The sequence below is a fragment of the Canis lupus genome, chromosome X (assembly GCF_048164855.1).
Source record: "Canis lupus baileyi chromosome X, mCanLup2.hap1, whole genome shotgun sequence".
In the NCBI taxonomy this organism is placed as follows: Eukaryota; Metazoa; Chordata; class Mammalia; order Carnivora; family Canidae; genus Canis; species Canis lupus.
Window position 1 is genome coordinate 44,688,902 of NC_132876.1, and position 20,653 is coordinate 44,709,554.

At 36.6% G+C, this 20,653-nt stretch overlaps 1 protein-coding gene across 2 annotated transcripts in view; it reads right to left on the bottom strand.

Annotated features, from left to right (window-relative positions):
* NRK (Nik related kinase) overlaps positions 1-20,653 on the bottom strand; it is a 146,413-nt gene that overhangs the window by 15,113 nt on the left and 110,647 nt on the right. For both annotated transcript variants that reach the window (XM_072815665.1, XM_072815663.1), the window contains exons 17-23: positions 15,784-15,881; positions 14,420-14,784; positions 12,309-12,636; positions 9,310-9,496; positions 8,698-8,853; positions 5,735-5,878; positions 3,669-3,827 (exon numbers count right to left, since the gene is read on the bottom strand). In XM_072815665.1, the coding sequence (XP_072671766.1) occupies positions 3,669-3,827; positions 5,735-5,878; positions 8,698-8,853; positions 9,310-9,496; positions 12,309-12,636; positions 14,420-14,784; positions 15,784-15,881 (1,437 nt within the window). The remainder of the gene's footprint in view (positions 1-3,668; positions 3,828-5,734; positions 5,879-8,697; positions 8,854-9,309; positions 9,497-12,308; positions 12,637-14,419; positions 14,785-15,783; positions 15,882-20,653) is intronic.

Genomic DNA, 20,653 nt, shown 5'->3' on the forward strand with positions numbered 1-20,653 from the left:
ATGTAAGAGCTAAAACTATAAAACTCTGAGAAATAAATATAGAAATAAGTCTTTATGGCAATGGAGTTTTTTTATGTTGTTTTATATTTGCCACCAAAAGCATATGCAACAAAAGAAAAAAAAACAGATAAATAAGTTTTATCCAAATTAAATTTTTGGGCTATCAAAAAACACTGTCAAGAAAGTGAAAAGACAATCTATTAAATGGGAGAAAATATTTAAAAATCATGTATCTGATAAGGTCCTAGGATCCAGAATATATAGAATGCCTAGAACTCAACAACAAAAAGATAGATAAATAAGTAAGTAAGTAAATAAATAAATAAATAAATGCACAACATTATTAGCTGTCAGGGAAATACAAATCAAAACTACAATAACATGTCACTTCACATGCACTTGAATGCCTGGAATCAAAAGATAGACATCTATAAGTGTTGGCAAGATGAAAAATAAAGCTTCCATACTCATGGCAATGTAAAACAGTACAGCCACTTTGAGAAACAGTCCGGCAGTACTATCCAAGAGAAAAGAAAACATGCATTCCCATGTACAGACACATATATGAAATGTTAGTAGCAGGCAAAAAGTGTAAAGAATACAAATGTAAACAATGGATGTATAAAAACTGTATAAACAATAGGTTTATCTATACAGTGCAATACTATTCAGCAATAAAAAGTAAGTACTGATATATGTTATACAAGTTTCATTATGCATGAACCTTAAAAACTTTATGCTAAATTACAGAAGACCATTACAAAGACCATAAAATATATGATTCCATTCAAACAAATTATCCAGAAGAGAAAAATATTTTAGGAAAGCAAAATATATCAGTGGTTATTTAGGACTGTGAGGAGAAAAAGATGAAGGTAAGAGGGATGGAATATGGAGTGATTGCTAATGGCAATGGGGGTTCTTTTTGGGGGTAATGAAAATTAGATGATGATAATGGTTATACAAGTCTATAAACATACTAAAAACCATTGATTATATACTTCTAAATGGGTAAATTTTATGGTATATAAATTATTTAAATATAGCTGCTTTTAAAAAAAGAAAAATAAGAATAAAAAGGATATGCTTTCTCTCAGACTGTCTGATTCTTATGGAGTATGTTGGCCTACTTGCTAGATTTACATTTTGTGCTAAAACCCTTCTTCCTCAGTAGGAATATTGCTTCTGTCCTTTCTAGTCAGACTTTATCATAGGCCAAATATAAGGCTTCTCTTTCTACCATCCCCCCACTTTCTTACTCATATTCTCTCTCTCTCTCTCTCTCTCTCTCTCTGATTCTAGTTTTTTGTCTTTCTCTTTTACACTGTTCCCAAGTAGGTCAAAGAAACATGATCAATAAACCCCCAACAAGCAAAGAAATTCTCTGTTAAGCAAACACTTCCTTTTAATTTTAATATATGGCAGTAATTGGTGTCAGTTAATTATTTTATGTATCTTGAAAGGCTATGAAAATGTCATGCAAGTATGAGTACATGAGTGTTCCACTGTATTGAAGATGTTTTACATGTCAGTAGACAAAGGTTTCTAGTTGTTATGAGAGTTGGAGAGGGGTGGAATGGGGTCAACCAGGAAAACTCATCTTAACTAGTTCATCTACTTACCAAGAACACAGATGTGCAAGATATTATTGTAATCTCTCTTTTATTGAACTAAAAATTTACAAGTTAATAGGAGGTAGGTAGTTCTGCTATATAAACTCCTTGTTTAACATCTGGGGATCTGTTTCACCTTTGGCTACCAAATACATATAATATTATTTGGAAGAGAAGTAGTGATACATAAAACTGGAAGAAAGTAGTGCATTTATTTAATTCCTGGTTTGTCTGGGCACTCACTTCTCCTTTTAATGGTGTATGTGTATTTATATACATACATATGGAAACCTATTCAGGAAGGCCCCTATATGCAGAACAGAAATGGTCAGTCAGAATAACAATATCATGCTAAAACTCATATCATGTGATTCCAGCTATCTCTTATCTATGCCACTAGTTCTGTCTGAGGGGTAATTAGTGAAAGGGAAGGAAGAAAACAAAGGCTGAGAATAGAGGATATTTGCTTCAGAAATAGAACAGAATGGGATAACATCACTTCTAGTTGTTGACAGATGAAAGCAGGATCCTGAAACCCTGGAGCTGTTACTTCATCTTGCAGTGGATGGTTGTAAACAGATAGAGCATATGAAAAAATTCTACTTTGACAGAAAATATTTAGCAATTATACTCATGAATATTGACAGTGGGAGCAAGAGCCAGCAGACCACAGAAGAATTTTCTTTTGGACTCATTGCAAAGTTTCCTGGTCAGTATTAAGAAAAAAAATTCTGATTTAAGAAAGTTAAAGTATTCTGTGATTCATTTTACTGCTGTTCCAAGGAAAGATATTATCATATGAATCTCCTTGCAGGTTATTTTTTTTTCCTTGCAGGTTATTTAAGATACATCAAGAATATTTATATAGTTGGAGTTATGTAGAGGCAAGAAAAGAAGTATCAGGGACGCCTGGGTGGCTCAGCAGTTGGGTGCCTGCCTTCGGCTCAGGTTGTGATCCCGGGATCTGGAATTGAGTCCTGCATCAGGCTCCCTGCAAGGAGCCTGCTTCTCCCTCTGCCTGTGTCTCTGACTCTCTCTCTCAGTCTGTGTCTCTCATGAATAAATAAATAAATCTTTTAAAAAAAGTATCAGTTCATCTGGACTAATTAGAGTGACTGAAAGGAGAAAGGTGAGAAAGTAAACCAAACTTAACTTCAAAGCTATTTAAGTCAATCAATACTTTCTCAACAGCCAGGATTGTGTCATAGAAGACCTGGAAATTGCCTCAGTGAAATTCACTCATTTTTGTATAGGAAGTTACAAATAAGGACACAAAACCAAATCCAAAGGGTAAGGTGTTCTTTTTAAAGATTGGTTTTGTGTACTTATCATATTGCAAACTTTCCACTTCACTTTCTGTTGCATCATCTTTTGTTGGAGGTGAAAGGTTTTGAGGTGGAACAGGGGACATGCTTGGTGACTTTGGCCCAGTGAGTATCTTCTCTTTTATAGGAGTTAAAACTCGCTTCTTTGAATACTGTAGTTCATGTTCATTCTGGGTCTTTAATTCAATTAAAGACTAAAAACAATTTTTAAATAAAGTATAATTTGCAAAGCACTTTCCTTCATAATTAAGCAAAAAATGAGATGTTGTTTTTTAAAAATATAAGCTTCCTTTCCCAGTTTGGAAATTCCTAGTCTATTTTTCTTCATAATTTGCAAATTTTCTTATAGCATCTAGGACCAGAAAAAGGAAGATGAACAGGAAGGAAATATGATCTCGAGAGCTGAGTACCAAAATGTATCCTAACTGTAAGAAGGGCTATTTGATAAAACAGGTCAGGCCAGGTGTCCAGGGAATGGTTATTATTACCAAAGCAATAAATACAATGGAGGCCTGCTACTAAAACAAAAGATAAAAACATATCTAATACGATTTTCTTCCTTTCCTTTGTTCAACCTTCTTCTAAAAATATATGCATATATATATATATATATATAAAAGGAAGTTACAAATACTTTTCTTTACCTACTTTGCCTCTCACAACAATATACTTTACTAAACGAAGGAAAGCAAATTTTATATAGCTATAGTAAACATAAAATGAGACTTACGGACACTGAAGTGTTCACAGCCTGTCAACTTATCAATAGCTTTGCAGGCTTCTTCTGTCTTTAGCATTTCCTCTTGTCTCCTTTTACTTTCTGGATCATCATTCAAAATCTTGTTCCTCAGCCAGGTCAAATGATAAACCCTAAGTCTGTTCTTATGGCCTAATAGGTAAGACACAGTATTTTAATTCAGTCTTTTTTTCATATATTAGTAAAACACAACAAAGTATTTTTGCCTTTTAAACAAATTTTATTAAAATAAAAAGTTCTTTTAGAAAAACTACACTACTAGATTCTTCCCTTCAGTGTTTATAAATATGATAGCAAAGTCCTTCTTAAGTCTCTCACTTCCAAGAGATAGTCAAAATTTCTACCAGCTACCTATGTGCCTGTCTGAAGAGAAGTAAAATATTTCTTTGGGACAGATTAAGATTGCCATGGCGCAGCAACAGAGCTACCATCCATTTCACTTATACTTTGGTTTTTATCTAAGTCATGATCTTTCTGGGATTCAGAGACCCAGAAGCTGCCCTTGGTTGTATGTATGAGAGGGATGTCTGACGCATTGACTGTTAGGCATTCAGGACTACTGGGAAGGGTGGCTTTGTGCTTTTTCATTCCAGCATACAAACAAAGTAACTAAAGTTTTATTTTTTTCTCTATCTAGTTTACCCTCACTGCTAATTTTTTAATTGTAAATCCCAGAAAATTCATACAATTCCTTCAGGAAAAACAGACCAATAAAGTACACATTTGTTTTCATGTGCAGTGACTTCATATTCATTTTTTACAGTTTTGTTATATGATTTATAGTCTCAACAACAGGATTCTTATGTGATTAATCTTAAATATGTCTTTATATGACAGTTTTTGAAGGAGCATTAGAATTCAGACATCTATGTCTATTTCCATTCTATTATTAAGTGGTAGAATTGCTCTAAACTATTAGGTATCTTTCTACACTGATGTTCTCAGTGTTATTTGATGCAAAAATAATCCATTTTAAGAAAAACTTAAGGATTAAAAAGGGCACATTTGAGTTAGAGAAATCTGGATAAACAGTAAAGAAATCTGTTATTCAGATGCACAGTCTCTAAGCCACCCAGATGTTTTCAAAATCTAAATTTTGTATCTGTGCACCTCTAGCAATTATAAATGAATGAAAATGAAACATGACCAAAAACATCATGAAGCTTTAGTATATCTATAGAGGGCTTTCTCCTCTAACCAAAACTTAGAGCAAAGTTAATAATTTCTAGGAACATACATAGTCATTAATTAATGTGCCATATAGCTATGTTGAGTAATGACAATTATCATTAACATCCATTTATTTGCTCTCTTATATTCGGATATTCAGGTTCTGACCAAAACTAAGAAATTCAATTACTGCATGGGAAGAAGGGAAAGGCCTTAGGGTATCCATTCTTGTTAGTAATCCTATCTGTAGACTCTCATTTTTATCCAGTTCTTGTCCACTTTGTTCTTTGTTGCTTCTAGCTTTTTATAAGAAAGTATGTGATGGATGTGATCATCTGCACATGGGTGTGTGAAATTGTGAGTTGTAAAATTGTAGGTGGCTACTCAGAAAAGACTTGACAGATGTAAATGGTATGTTTTTTTCTTAACAAATGACCTAGAGGGCAGCCCTGTGGCACAGCGGTTTAGCGCCGCCTGCAGCCTAGGGCCTGATCTTGGAGACCCTGGATCGGGTCCCACGTCGGGGCTCTCTGCATGGTGCCTGCTTCTCCCTCTGCCTGTGTCTCTGCCTGTGTGTGTGTGTGTGTGTGTGTGTGTGTGTGTGTCTATGAATGAATAAATAAATAATTAAAAAGAAAACAAATGACCTAGATAAGGTGCATTACAATCAAATATCCAGACACCAAAGGAGAGTCAGAAGTTAAACTGTAAATAGATAAGAAAACACAAGTAGGAAAGTTTGGTACCCCAATTTAAGGTTAAATTTAACACGCTTTCCTACGAACACTTTAACCTGAAAAGTCTTTATCCTAGTTTGGAACCTAATTAACCTACATAATTACTTAGCTAATTTTAGTTCTTAAACAAACCGGAGATAGTAATCAGCAAATTGAGTGGCTCTACAACTTGAATCTGACGAAATGGTCTTCGCTTTATCAGTTTAGTGATGTCTGCCTTTCCACTTCTGTCCATCAGATACAAATTAGATCGGGTTCCCAACAGCAAATTCACTCCTGTTTGCATATAAAAAGAAAGGTGCTATATTAGCTTACATTACATTTTTATAATTGAACTTGTATTGGTACTTTTGCAATTCCAGGTACTGATCTGTGCAAAGATGACATATCATTTTAGGCTAATGTTAACCTCATATTGTATAATAATGAACCCTCTACCAACAGAACCAATTTCTCTGAAATATATTTAGATGTAGAATATAATACCTTCTGGCAATATTTCTACAGCCTGGTGTCTGGTGTGGCATCTCAAAAGGAGAACTGTATAAATATCTCAACACCCCTGAGCAGTGTCCCAAACTATAAAAATTAATCAACACTTTTGAAAATAATTATTAAACATTAAGGATATCTAGTGTATATGAACAATTTAATTCAGTTGATTCCTCATTCCTAATTATAACAAGGGGTTTTAATGCTTTTAAAATAATTTTATGTAAATTGTTTTTAAATTGAATGAACCTATGTTCACACTTATATTAAAAAACTTACATTGCAAAATACCTATGAAAGTAGTTCCTACTTTTATGTATCTAAATTCATACACTCTATTATTTGTCTGCTGCTCTATTTATTCAAATATAAACACTGTTAAAAGACTAAATGAGAGGACTGAAATAGATTAGGCTAAATTAGAATACACTTCAAACCACTGTGGGAGTTTTCTCCCATAACCTGAGACACAGACAAAACTCAGCCAAGTAATATTAATGAAGAGCACTTCAGTGTTTTCCTTCTATTGGAGACTATTTGTGTTTCAAAGATATAAGGAGAAAAGACAAGTGTTTCTGCTTTCATTTTCCTACTATGTCCTTTATCAGTTCTCTAAGTAATGGCTTGTGGCAGATTTAGGAACTGTATTTCTTCCCACAGGGGAATCAGAGAGGGAGGGGGAAAGTATGGTTAGTTTTCACTGTAATCTTTTATTTTTCAAAATATAGAACCACAAATTATAAAAATGAATTATTAGACATTAATTAGATCTCTGGGTAGTTGCCTGACTGAAATGATAATGAAGTAAACTTTGCTTTCTTGTTATCTGATACAATATATTAGTTTTGAGGGTAATGTGTTTTTTCTAAGTTATTCAATCCATGTAACTATAATGTTTGCTACACTGTTCCATTTTTAATTTAAAATTCTCTCCCCTGTTCAAACATACATTAAGCAAAATCTATGAAATTGCAAGGCAGAGGTTGGCATTTACTTTGAATTTCTTCCCTCCTTCCACTTATTTATTGTTTCATTTATGATTCACATTGGCTTGAGGTAAAATATTGTCTGAACCCTACCAATGTGGTTAATTCTTCTAGAACAAAGGATTGAAAAAAGTCTATCAAAGTTAAGACATTATCAAAGGTCATACAGATGGCTAACAGACACATGGAAAGATACTCAACATCACTCATCATCAGGGAAATGCAAATAAAAACTATGAGATACTATTTCACACCTGCCAGAATGGCTACAATTAACAACATAGGAAACAATAGATATTGGTGAGGATGCAGAAAAAGGGGAACCCTCTTGCACTGTTGGTGGGAATGCAAACTGGTGCAGCCACTCTAGAAAACAGTGTGAAGGCTCTTCAAAAAGTTAAAAATACAACTACCCTAGGACCCAACAATTACACTACTGGTGTAATTACCAAAAGGATTCAAAAATACTAATTTAAAGGGACACATGCATCTTGATGTTTCTAGCAGCATTATCAACAACAAATTATGGAAGGAGTCCACATGTCCATCGACCGACGAATGAATAAAGAAGATGTATAATATATATTACTCAACCATCAAAAAGAATGAAGTCTTGCCATTTGCAATGTAGATGGAGCTATAGTATATTATACTAAGTGATATAAGTCAGTCAGAGAAAGACAAAAGCCATATGATTTCACTCATGTGAAATTTAAGAAACAAAACAGATGAGCATAAGGAGAAGGAAAAAAGAGAGGGAGGCAAACCATAAGAAATTTTTAAAATTTTATTTATTTATTCATGAGAGACACACACACACACACACACACAGAGAGGCAGAGACATAGGCAGAGGGATAAGCAGGCCCCATATAGGGAGCCTGATGTAGGACTCCATTCCAGGACTCCAGGATCATGCCCTGAGCCAAAGGCAGGCACTTAACCACTGAGCCACCCAGGCATCCCAAGAGATTCTCAACTATAGAAAACAAACTGAGGGTTGCCAGAGGGGAGGGCCGGGGGGGGGGGGCTAAATGAGTGATGGGAATTAAGGAGGGCACTTATTGTGATGAGCACTGGGTGTTATATGTAAGTGATGAATCATTGCATTCTTTTCCTGAAACCAATACTACACTATATGTTAACAAACTAGAATTTAAATAAAAACTTGAAACATTAAAAAGAGACATTATACAAAGATCTTTCTCTTTGAATCCACAAGACTATTTAAAAACAAGAACATACAGAAATCTGTCTTGTAATATCTCATTAGGTATCAAATGTTACACACTACCCTAAAGTAAAAGTACTAAGCTCAAATTTTTAAGTAATCATAGCCTACTTTAATTTTATGTTCTAGTCAAGTTAATTCAAATTAAAAAGAAAAACAATAAAAAGAGGAAGGAGTGCCAATTCCAACATCAAACTGCACTGAGTGAAAATAAATCAATGAAACAAAAAGGAACAAATTGTCTACTATAAATATATATTTTTTATTTGCTTGGTAATGGTTTGGCAATAACAAGTGTTTTACATCTATGATTTTTCACAAGTTTGCTACATTGATAAAAATATATTCTTTAAAAAAAACAACTCCATGTTAAGAAACCAAACTTACCCCACAAAGAACCACAGCAGATCTCAGAAGTGAATTCCTTTTCATACATGTGAATTAGTGGTTTCTTACATGCAGGAGACACATATAGTGGGTTAACATTGACTTCAGAGGGTCGCTTAGGTGATTTCTCAGGTGCTTCCACTAATCCAGCATACACTGTGAAGAAGTAAGGGGAAGATGTTCAGAGAAATTACTAGAGTACACACCATAGGTGCCTGAATGTTTCCACAAATAAGACACAGCCTAGAAAAGAGTCTTTTCCTTTATTGTATCTTATTTTTCCTGGAGGTATCACTTCTATAACTCCTAAACCATCAGATAACACAAATCATGATGGTTAAAACACATTTCTGAATATGAATGTATTTCAAATTACCATGATTAGATTGCAAAAGAAAATCCAGCTGAGGGACTCAATTACTCAATTGTAGTTTAAATTTAGGTGCCATAAAGACTCAGTGAGGAGTATATTTTTTAAAGCATGTATCCATCTGAATTTATGTTAACTGAATATCAGAATGATTCCAGTCTTTTCATAGGATGAACCAGGGGTCAAACCCTATAATGTGTAAACAGACTTAAGCATTTGGAGATTATATTAAACATACTTACAGATGGCACTGGCAAAGTCAGCATTTGCAGCCCTCCAAAAACCATTGGAAGGAGATGAGTAGCTGGCAGAAAAACCTGATTGTGTTGATGCTTCTGATATGTCCATGCTGTCATTCTCATCATCAGGTGCTGCTGCTGCAGCGCCAGAGGCAATGGCATTTGAGGCCTCGTTTCTACCACCTGGTTCCTAAAAGAAGATTGAAAATCAATTTTGACCTTATTCAGAGATTAACTGTGAGAGAAATATAACATGCTTAGAGGTCATTTGAAAAAGAGAATGCAAAGTTTGCAGCATCTGTAATTCTGCACCCTTTTAAAATCCACATTTATCAGAAGAATTCAACAATGTTATCAGAAGAGAGAAGTAACCTATATGAGACAATTGATGTCAGAGGAGAAATTTAAGGAGCTTAAAATCCCTAGCTGTACAATTTGGGACCTAATATTAGTGGAATTTTTTATTATACACTAGGGGCACTGCCAGTTATTTTATTTACGTATTATTGCAAATCCTTACAATAACTCAAAAAGTAAGTTTAGTTATCTCCATTTTACTTAGAAGGAAACAAAAGCTTAGCAAAGTTAAATAATTTATTCAAATCAGAGATAAGTTAGGGGAACCAGAGTTTGAAGCCAAAGTCTGATTCTAAAGCTTACGTTCGGCTATGCTGTGCTGAATAGCCACTTGAAAAAATTAAAAAGCACAAGTTGGGGGTATCAATTTTACTTTGTCACATGAAAAAGCTAATGATGGAAAACCAACCAACACAAATTCAAGGGTGTGACCATGCCTCACTGAAAATCGAGTTGGCTTCCATTAAGTTACATAGAAAAAACTCAAGGTAAAAAGCTACAGAATGTGACAGATTTTATGTGGGATGCCATACCCTGTGGAAAAAAACATACCAACTGCTTTGGTAAGCCTGTCTATTGATAAGCATTTCTTTGTGTCTAAACAGTGACTCGGTATTGAGAGAGCTGTGCTGCCCTGTCAAAGAGTGTTTTTATGACCTTTCCAATCACAAAGTCTTTTATGGCAACATGTCCTTTTCAAATTAAAATAAAAGGAATATATACTATCTCTGTAGATATCAAAAACATTCCTTGCAATAATTGGAGATACTTGGGGGTGCTGTGGAAACTATGATGGGAATTCTGTTTTAATGTTTTTAATTAAGATATGTAAGTAGGGAGGGAACAAGGGAGAGGAAAAGAGAGAGACTTTCCCACTCATACTGCTTTCCTATTGGAAATTCTTCTATAATTATTGTGTCTATCATAAACTAAGTCCTAGGTTGGGCCCTGGGATTGGGTGAGTGGGTAGAGAAAAGTAATCAAGAATAAGTTACAGAGGGATCCCGCACAGCGGTTTGGCACCTGCCTTTGGCCCAGGGCGCGATCCTGGAGACCCGGGATCGAATCCCACATCAGGCTCCCGGTGCATGGAGCCTGCTTCTCCCTCTGCCTATGTCTCTGCCTCTCTCTCTCTCTCTCTCTCTCTCTCTCTCTCTCTCTCTCTGACTATCATAAATAAATAAAAATTTAAAAAAATTTAAAAAAAGAAAAAGAATAGGTTACAGATAGTTGTTGCCTTTTAAGAGTTCACGATCTAGTATGACAGAAAAGCAAGTCAATGACCAAATACAATTTCACAAGTACTAAAATGAAACTATAGGCAAAGTGCTTGCAAACACAGAGGGAGGAGTATAAAATTCCTTCTTGAAAAGTCAAAGATGGTACTATGAGTTGGGTCATGAGAATGACTAAGCAGGGAAGACATGAGGGGGAAGCCTTATAGACAGAGGGAATGGCTTGCACAGGGACATGAATTCATGATAATAGCACAACATTTTGTAAGCTTTTTTGTGTGATTGGACAATGGGCTGGGAAAGTAAAGTGGCATGATTTTCCATCTGACTGGCGTCTCATCTCTGTTTTCAGATATCCAAATATCCCTATTTGTCAAGAATTAGTCCAAATACCACATGGTCCAGGGAATCTTCTCTGTGATCATTCCTATTGATCTAGCTTCTATGAAACTATTGGAGTATTTTTAATCCTGTTTATAGTCAGTAATGTTTTGTGAATGATAAATTCATTGCCTAACACAATACATTACTTCTATTTAAATTGTATGTGTTAATAGTTCTTCAAAAAGTTCAAATAGAATCTAACAATTCTATTCCAGCAATTCTACATCTAAGAATTCCACTCCTGGGTAGATAGCCCAAATAATTGAAAACAGGCACTCCAGGAACAGATGATTACATACCAATGTTCACAGCAGCATTATTCATGATAGACAAAAGGTGAAAACAACCCAAGTGTCCATCAGATGAATGGATAAACAAAATGTGATATATTCATACAATGGAATATTATTCAAAATTAAAAAGGAAGGAAATTCTGATACATGCTACAACATGGATGAACCTTGAAAATATTATGCTAAGTGAAATAAGCCAGACACAAAAGGAGAAATATTGCATGATCTGCTTATATAAGGTACCTAGGCAGAAAAAAGAATAGAGATTAATTGGGACTGGTAGGAGAGATAATAGAGAGTTAATTATTTAATTGTTTGGGATGATGAAAATGTTCTAGAAATGAATAGTAATAATGGTTGTACAACATTGTGAATGAACTTAATGCCACTGAATTGTACACTTAAAATAGTAGGATGGAAAATTCTATGTTATGTATATTTTATCACACTGACAACTTCCCAGAAAAAACTTGTATGTGTTAAAAGCCACTATTCCAAATGTGTGATATGAGTAATAAAGGCAAACAAAAAAAAATGTATTTTTGTTCCTAGGAGCAAATAGGAACCATCCAAATGAGAAGAAGTCAACATCAATAGCTATAAATTAAAATGTTTAAGGCTTGGGGATAGAAGTTAAAAACCTATTTGGAATGACTGGAAATGTGACAATATCACATGAAAAAACAAATTTACAAGGAGAAGAGTTCATTCTCCTTTTCAAATGGTGCATTACCTTCTGTTGATGTTCAAAGTCCTGGGATATGGGTCTCTCCAATCCTTGACCATCTGTCTCTGAGTGATTTTCTCCTCCACTGAGTTCAAGGGCTCCGCTTTCTTCATTGGCTTCACTGAATCCCTTACCTTCATTAACCTCCTTAACTCTTCTTCCATTGCCTATATTGGCTCCAAGTTCTTCAACATCTACAATGGCTGCACTGCCCCCACTGGCTACATTTCCTTCATGACTTCTATGGACTCTCTGGCTTCCATAGCTGCTGCAGGTCTCTTCTCCACCATCACTTCCATCTTGCTTGCAGCTTCCATCTCTGCCATAGCTTGGTCTGATAACAAGATCCAATTAAATATAGAAAGCCACTGAACAAAAATACATTTGAAAGTCAGCAAATAAAACATAATTAGGATGTATCTGATACATATGTACAATCCCTAGGAATGTTTTTTCTCGATGCAAACACTACTGGTATGGTATGGACAAGAAAATTACCCTGTATCTTGCCAATCTTAAATACTGAATTAACGCCATGGCCACCATCAATTCCATGACCGTACATGGATGGCAGATGGAAGGGAACTTGCTTCCTTTATTAGGAACATGTGTTACGTTAGCAGCAAAAATATGTTTTGTTTTGTTTTGTTTTTTTGCTTAAATAATAGACTACATGCATTAGCAACTTCACAGCCACATAAATGATCAAGCCCATATTTTTGGCACAACCACAACATAATTAAATAACTGTTTTTTGCAATATAATTTCTGTTAATTTTAACATGTGTCTTGATTTTCTGATGTGTATTGACTACTTTACTAAAGAATCCCATTGATTTTTCTATTACTACCACGAGGAAATCCAGTAATCTAGATCTCATTAAGCTAAGATAGTCATTTATTTAGTTGCGGAGAACATCAACCATACCAAATGTCACTGATTTTTTGCATACGAGACAACATATCCAGGTACCTATGATAATTCTAAAAGCCAATTTGGGGCAGCCTGGGTGGCTCAGCAGTTTAGCGCCTGCCTTCGGCCCAGGGCATGATCCTGGAGACCCGGGATCGAGTCCCACGTCGGGCTCCCTGCATGGAGCCTGCTTCTCCCTCTGCCTGTATCTCTGCCTCTCTCTCTGTCTCTCATGAATAAACAAATAACATCTTTAAAAAAATAAAAAATAATAAAAGCCAGCTTGATGGTGGAATTCCTGGTAGATTTCTTAGTTGGCAAAAAATAAAAAATGATGAATGGTCTGTAGTCTGTTCTGCCATGAATATCCACCCAATAACATTTGAAAATTAACAAAAACAATATAGTTATTTCAATATGAAAAAGCAAACAATTCTCCCACTGTTAATCGTTTTTCTAAAAATGTAAACATTTACTATGTTAAGTAATCTTCTTTGAAAGCAGTTCGAATGCAAACCATGAGCATATGTAAATAAGAATACACTGGCCTGTTTAGAGCAGGAGAAAGGAACTACTATATATATATATATATATATATATATATATATATATATATATATATATTCAAACAACTGGTGGCATGTCAAAAATATCACTTCACTAAATATTGCCATTTTTGGCAGCTGCTGTGTAACAAGATAAAATTGAATGGGTACTGAATTTAGTTATAGCAGTTTGCAGAATTCCAAGAATAATGCTATGTTAGTAAGTTTCAGCCTAAAATTACCAAGTAAAAATCAAGGTTGCAATTCATTTTTCTCAGTAAATTTGGAGATTTTGTTTGTAAATATCAGGGCTCCATCTTACAGTTATTAAGTAGCACACTATTTGTCACCTCATCTCATATACTCACTGTGGTTTTAGAGGTTAAGATGATTAAGTAGCATTAATTTTAACAGAAACTTCAACAATTGCAGTTATAAAGAACTTACTTGAATACTAATAAAATGCAGTATACAAAAATGCAAAATTAAGTGTTTTGCATTAAAATAATTTAAAATCTATCATTAAAAATCAACCATTTACTAATATGCAAGTGAAATTTATTCACCCTCTTGGTAATAAAATTTGAAAGTAAGACAGAGGTTCAAATAGTTCTGAAATTCTAAAATATTGGTAGCATAAGTAATCCAGAAAAACCAACCTTGGCCAACAAGGAGCATCATCATGATTATTTTCTTTGTCATCAATAGCTTCACCATTGTCATTATCACCATGGTCTTCACCAACATCATTAGCCTGATCAACCTTGTTATCCAAGTCATCATTGCTATTGTCATGGTCATAGGTATCCTCATAAGCATCATTAGAATCGTCATCATCACCATCAGTATCAGCACCAGTATCATAGAGTTCAACATAATCACCATCCTCTTCAGGTGGCTGAATGACAGGTGCAGGAGTCAACCAATCATTTCGGAAGATTTCAGAGAGTGCATTATAGCCTACCCATTCATTTGTCAGGTAAACGGGGGGGGATATTTTTCCTACTTTAAATCCATCTGGAACCTGTGTGCACAAGAAAGGTTAATGTAGTCTCCAGTAGCCTTTTGTTTTCTTCTAGATTGGAAAGTTTCCAAGCTGAGAATATTTTAAAATATATTTTCATTTGAACTGAAGATGTTTACTCACTAAATAAAGCAACATTTTTGTGAGGATGAGATGCCAAAACCCAAACTTCAGGCTATGATCATTAATGGCCTTTCTGGATCACCCAGGGCAAAATTTACTCCCTTTTTATTACCTCTACTTTTCTGCTGAGGTGTAGACATTTGGTTTTGGTGATAAAAAGTAGAACAGATTATTCGATGCTCTACAGAAGATATAGAAATTTTTTATGTTTCATTTTATTCTCTGATATTAGGATTGACACACAGCTCTTAAAATTGATATGTTAACTTCCCAGCTCTAGTTTTGTGCATAGGTTGTCTTAAAGTAAATCAGACACTACTGAGAAACGAATGAATATAAATCCACCTTTAAGCATGGTAAGTGTTATATAAGCAACCTTTAGGCAATCTGAAATACATGTGTATGTGGAAAGGTAGGAATGATTACAAAAATAAAATGGAATGACCTGAAAGCACACTGCAAAACAATTGGAAGAATGTTTATGCTATCCATATGTTTTATTTCTCTTCAAATGTTTTATTTTTATACATTGCCTTATCATCCAAGAAACTATATTATACAAAAAGTGAACATCTAGCTTCTACTCCTTGATTTGAGATTAGTTTCTACAAAGACCTTTTTATCATTCTTCTCTGAATATATTCTGATAAAAGAATGTAATAAATATTTTATGATCAAATAAATTTTCTCCACTTCAAACTTAATTTCTAGATTTCATATTCTGCATACTTACATAGCAATGGAAATCTATTTTTAAAGATTAACTAAAAAATCTAAACATTTTGACCTTGCCCTCAAGTGAAAATGAAAATATGTATGTCTAAAAATATTTTTTAAAAACAGATAAACATGCTAAGAGTTAAGTTGGAAACCTACATGGACATCAACCAGCAACTTCTGATCAATAGTGGAATAAGGTGGTGATGACTGGGACCTCCTCCAGGTCACAGGACTCTCTTCCTCAGAAGATGATTCTGTGGGATGACAAAAAGACATTAGTAACAGTGATGATTGTAGCCATTGCCTTCATTTTTATCACCAGTTCAATACCTTGGGATTTTTCTTGTAGCCTCTTTCCATTCAGGAAATCTCACCTAATAAATTCTCATGGGGCCAGGATCCTAGAGTCAGTTTGCAGGGGTATTGACAGGCTCAAGGTTTGTCCTGTCTGTAGATCTACACAGTTCTTCTGTTTTCAATATTAAGTGCACACTTGCTAAATATTTCTGTGTGAGAAGATACTCAGTGAGATTGATAGGCAGTTTCACTTAAAAAATAATATATATCAAGAATAGGACAAGCTAGGTGGTATCACTGGCCTCTTATAGTAACCAGTAGAAAAAGAGTCCAACAGTGTATTTGAAGAAGACAATTTAGACAAAATTCTCAAGAGGAGAGTTGACCCTGTAACCTTAATCCCCCCAATTTCTATTCAATGATATCTACTGAAGTATTACAATAAGGTTAAAAAGCAAACAACTAAAAAGAAAAAAAAAACTAACCCTTTTTATGAAGCCTGGAATATTTCTATAGAGATGTTGTGCACGAGAACTTCCTGCAGTAATAGAAATGTTCTGTATCTGCATGTCTAATATAGTAGCCAGTAGTTGCACATGGCTAGTGAGCATTTGCAATATTGCCAGTATGCCTGAAGGGTCGACATTTTAATTTTAGTTTTAATTCGGCTAGTTCCTATCACAATATACAGCTTAATTTCATAGTGTAAATATTTCCATTTAAAATGCAAATTTTGGGGGCATCTGGATGGTTCAGTTGGTTAAGTAGTTAAGTCTGCCTATGCCTCAGGTCATGATCCCGGGTCTTGGGATAAAGCCCCTTGTCCAGTTCAGTGGGGAGTTTGCTTCTCCCTCAGGTCCTCCCCCTGCTCATAGTCTCTCTCTTGAGGATGCTCACTCTCTCTCTCAAATAAATAAAATATTTTTAAAAAATAAAACAAAATACAAATTTAGGGGCCCCTGGCGAGCTCAATTGGTAGAACATGCAACTCTTGATCTCAGAGTTGTGAGTTCAAGCCCCACATTGGATGTAGAGATTACTTAAAAATTAAAAAAAAAAAAACAATCTAAAAAACACACAAATGTATCTGGATTGGAAGTGTGGATTTTTTTTATATTAAGATTCGTGGCACAGTAAATAACACCTGTGGTTAAAATTCAGTAATACTCTTTAGGCTCAAAAATCAGTAGATCTGGCTGAGGATACTTAGAAAAAGCTTCACTAAGGGGCACTTATGTCCCTGCTTATTGTTTTTGTGTGCTTGGATTTTAAAGATAAAGAGTACTATCCCTTTTTTATTTGCAACCTTGCTATATATAGCCAAAGCAGAGACACTACAACTCCAAAACTCATCTATTTGCAAACGCTGCTATCTTTTGAGTATATTATCTAGGACACATCCTACCATTTGTGTCTGCATGTTCTGGCATTGTACTTGTGCAGTTTATTATCATTCTTCAGAAAACCGTTTCTTCTCAAGTCCCTGGGTGTGTTATTAGGTTAAGTAAGAAGTCTGGGTGGGTGTTTGAGATTTTGAGGCAAACTGTAGTAAGGTGCTCTGATAATCTCATGGGAACTTCAAATGGTCTAGGTAGCACACACAATAAAATAATAGAATTTTAGAGCTGAAAAGAACTCCACCTATTATTTACACAGAAGCAACCCCTGTTGGGCTGGCGGGATAGAGGGGGATTGGGAGGCACCAACAAAATGGCAGCGGACCCTCCATCTTGTTACCCTTGACTGGGGACTTTCCCACCACCAGCAGACCGCCCAAGGACACGTCATCATGGGGAGACAGGACCTATGCAGAAAACCTGAACCGCACCTTACCCAAACCCCATATAAGGACATAAGCAGTTATCACCCAATACAGACACAACCCCTTGCCCCTTGTCCCTTAAAAAGCTTGCATGTACTCCCTTTGGGCACGATTTACTTGGCCAGCGACTTCCCTACTCTCACCCTCCCCTGCGGGCCACAAAGCCTCGCCTGAGAGTGCGTCCCATTAAAAGCTTGCCTCGACCCACTTTTGCCTGGCCTATTTCATTTCACTACCAATCGGATTAAACCTGACAACCCCCTTCTCCCCACTGCCCCCACCAATGTTCATGACTGCTTTGGGACCTAATATAGAATTTCTTTATTTCAGAAAAGACAATATGAATAAAACTTGAATTTTTAGGTGTTTGTCCAGTATTAGTAAAATTAGTCAAATCAGAAAGGTACTGGGGTAAATTTTCTATTTTTTTTTAATTTTTATTTATTTATGATAGTCACAGAGAGAGAGAGAGAGAGAGGCAGAGACATAGGCAGAGGGAGAAGCAGGCTCCATGCACCGGGAGCCCGATGTGGGATTCGATCCTGGGTCTCCAGGATCGTGCCCTGGGCCAAAGGCAGGCGCCAAACCGCTGCGCCACCCAGGGATCCCTGGGGTAAATATTCTTAAAGTTATATTGATTCAGGTTTATTTTATTTTTCACAAGATCATATTTCTGCATGAGAGGACACTATTAAAAGAATTCTACCAGGGGCGGGGCAAGATGGCATAGGAGTAGGGTCCCCATGTCACCTGTCCCCACCAACTTACCTAGATTACTTTCAAATCATCCTGAGAACCTACGAATTCGACCTGAGATTTAAAGAGAGAACAGCTGGAACACTACAGAGAGAAGGGTTTGAGGTTCTAACAAGGTAGGAAGGAGGAACAAAAAAGAAAAAAAAAATAAAAAGAATCAAGTGGGGGAGGGGCCCTGCGAGGAGGTGGGTTAAGGCTGGGCGGCAGCCCCGAGAGGGAAAATCCCAGCCCCTGAGAAGCAGGAACTGTAAAAAATCTGCACTGGATTCTTCCCGGAGGAAAGGCACTTAGCAGGGAACTCGGGCAGAATTGCAGGAGGGGCAGTGGAGCCTCCAGTTTCCTGGAGTCACTAGTGGAGGAAGTGCACTCCAGGGGAGAGCGCGCCACAGACCGTGAGCCGGTCTCAGTAACAGGCTGGAGCGCAGACGGCAGGGGTGGGTAGAGCTTGGGGAGAAGCTGGTGGTCAGAAGGCGGTCCGGGCAGAGGGTTCTGTACCCTGCTGTCTTCGGGACCCGCGGCCCCAGGAGCACAATTCCAGCAGCACAGGCCCTGGATTCCAAGGCGCCGGGCAGACATAGCCCACTATCCTGTGCTGCCCCTGGGACAGGCAGAGGCAGGGAGGGCACAGGACAGCGATGACTGTCCTGCCGCTGGGCGCCCCCAAGCTGTGTAGATCAGCCAACCGGCACCACCCAGGACCATCTAGGCCAGTACGGACTGGGGGACTGCAGTAGTTACTGCAGAGCTGATTCCAGGGCTGGAAAGCTGGCTGCTGCCAGTGTTGTTGTTCCTCCTGGTGTCGCTGTGTGGCTGGGAGGGGCAGTGCCGCCAGGGGACAGAGGCCTCACAGGGTCAACGGCTCCCACTGAGCCCAGAACCCAGCGGGCAGGGGAGGCGGGGCAGCGCCCTCAGGTGCACACACCTGAGAATCATCACAGCAGCCCCTCCCCCAGAAGACCAGCTGGAAGGATAAGGGAAGAGCAAGTTCTTGACCCAGAAGCGCTAGACAGCTCCAGGGGAAGTCAAGGGATTTATAGTATATAGACTAGAGGGTACCCCTCCTTTTTTTTCCTTCCTTGTTCCAGTACAACTCGCTTTTGTATCAGAAGCTAAATTTCCAATTTTTTCCTCTTTTCCCACCTTAACTACAATAATTTACCACCTCTTCATTTTTAAGATTCTTCCTTTTTGACTTTCATATTTCTACAGCAACAGGTCCTAGATATATACTTTCTACTTCTAGGTTCCATTCATCATACTCAACTTAATTGAGGGAGATATACAGATATTTTTGTTTTGTTTTGTGTTTTTTTGTTTTGTTTTGTTTTCTCTGCCTCATTTTGTTCTACAATGGTGGAAGTTAATACGTTCTGAAACATGGCCAGTATGCACCCAGAACCAAGTGGTATACTGTGCTAGTTCATTCTGTGAGATTCCTCAGTCCCATTCTGCCCCCCTCTTTTATCTCATTTATGTTTTGGTGTTCAATGTTTGGGCCCTCTACAAGTACTTCTGGTTTATATAAATTGGGGACTGAGCATCTTCTAATATACAGAACTTAATATACTAAGAAACAAGAGGATCACCCTCTAGAACCCCTCGGGTAGACTACATTCTCCCCCTACTACGACTTCTTCACCACCACCATCTCCCAATAACCCCTTTTTCTCTCCTTTTTTTCTTTTTTCTTTTTCTTTTCTTTTCTTTTTTTCTTTTCTTTTCTTTCCTTTTTTTCTTTTTTTTTCTTCTTCTTTGGGATTCCTGGCCTTTTATTTTTTACTACTTTGTTTTAAAATTTGTTTTTCACTTTAGTGGTCCTTTTGTTTATTTCGTTCTCATCTTGGTTTTAAATTTCTGGTCTCTGACCTCGGCAGAATCATCTACATGAAATATACTTAGGTTGTGGTTGATATTCTTGACACAGCCCGCTCATATAGCCACTCTGCACTGAGCAAAAACACTAGAAAGAAGAACTTGCCACAAAAGAAACAATCAGAAACAGTGCTCTCTGCCACAGAGTTACAGAATTTGGATTACAATGCGATGGCAAAGAGCCAATTCAGAAGCACAATTATAAAGCTAATGGTGACTCTGGAAAAAAAGCATAAAGGATTCAAGAGACTTCATGACTGCAGAATTTAAATCTAATCA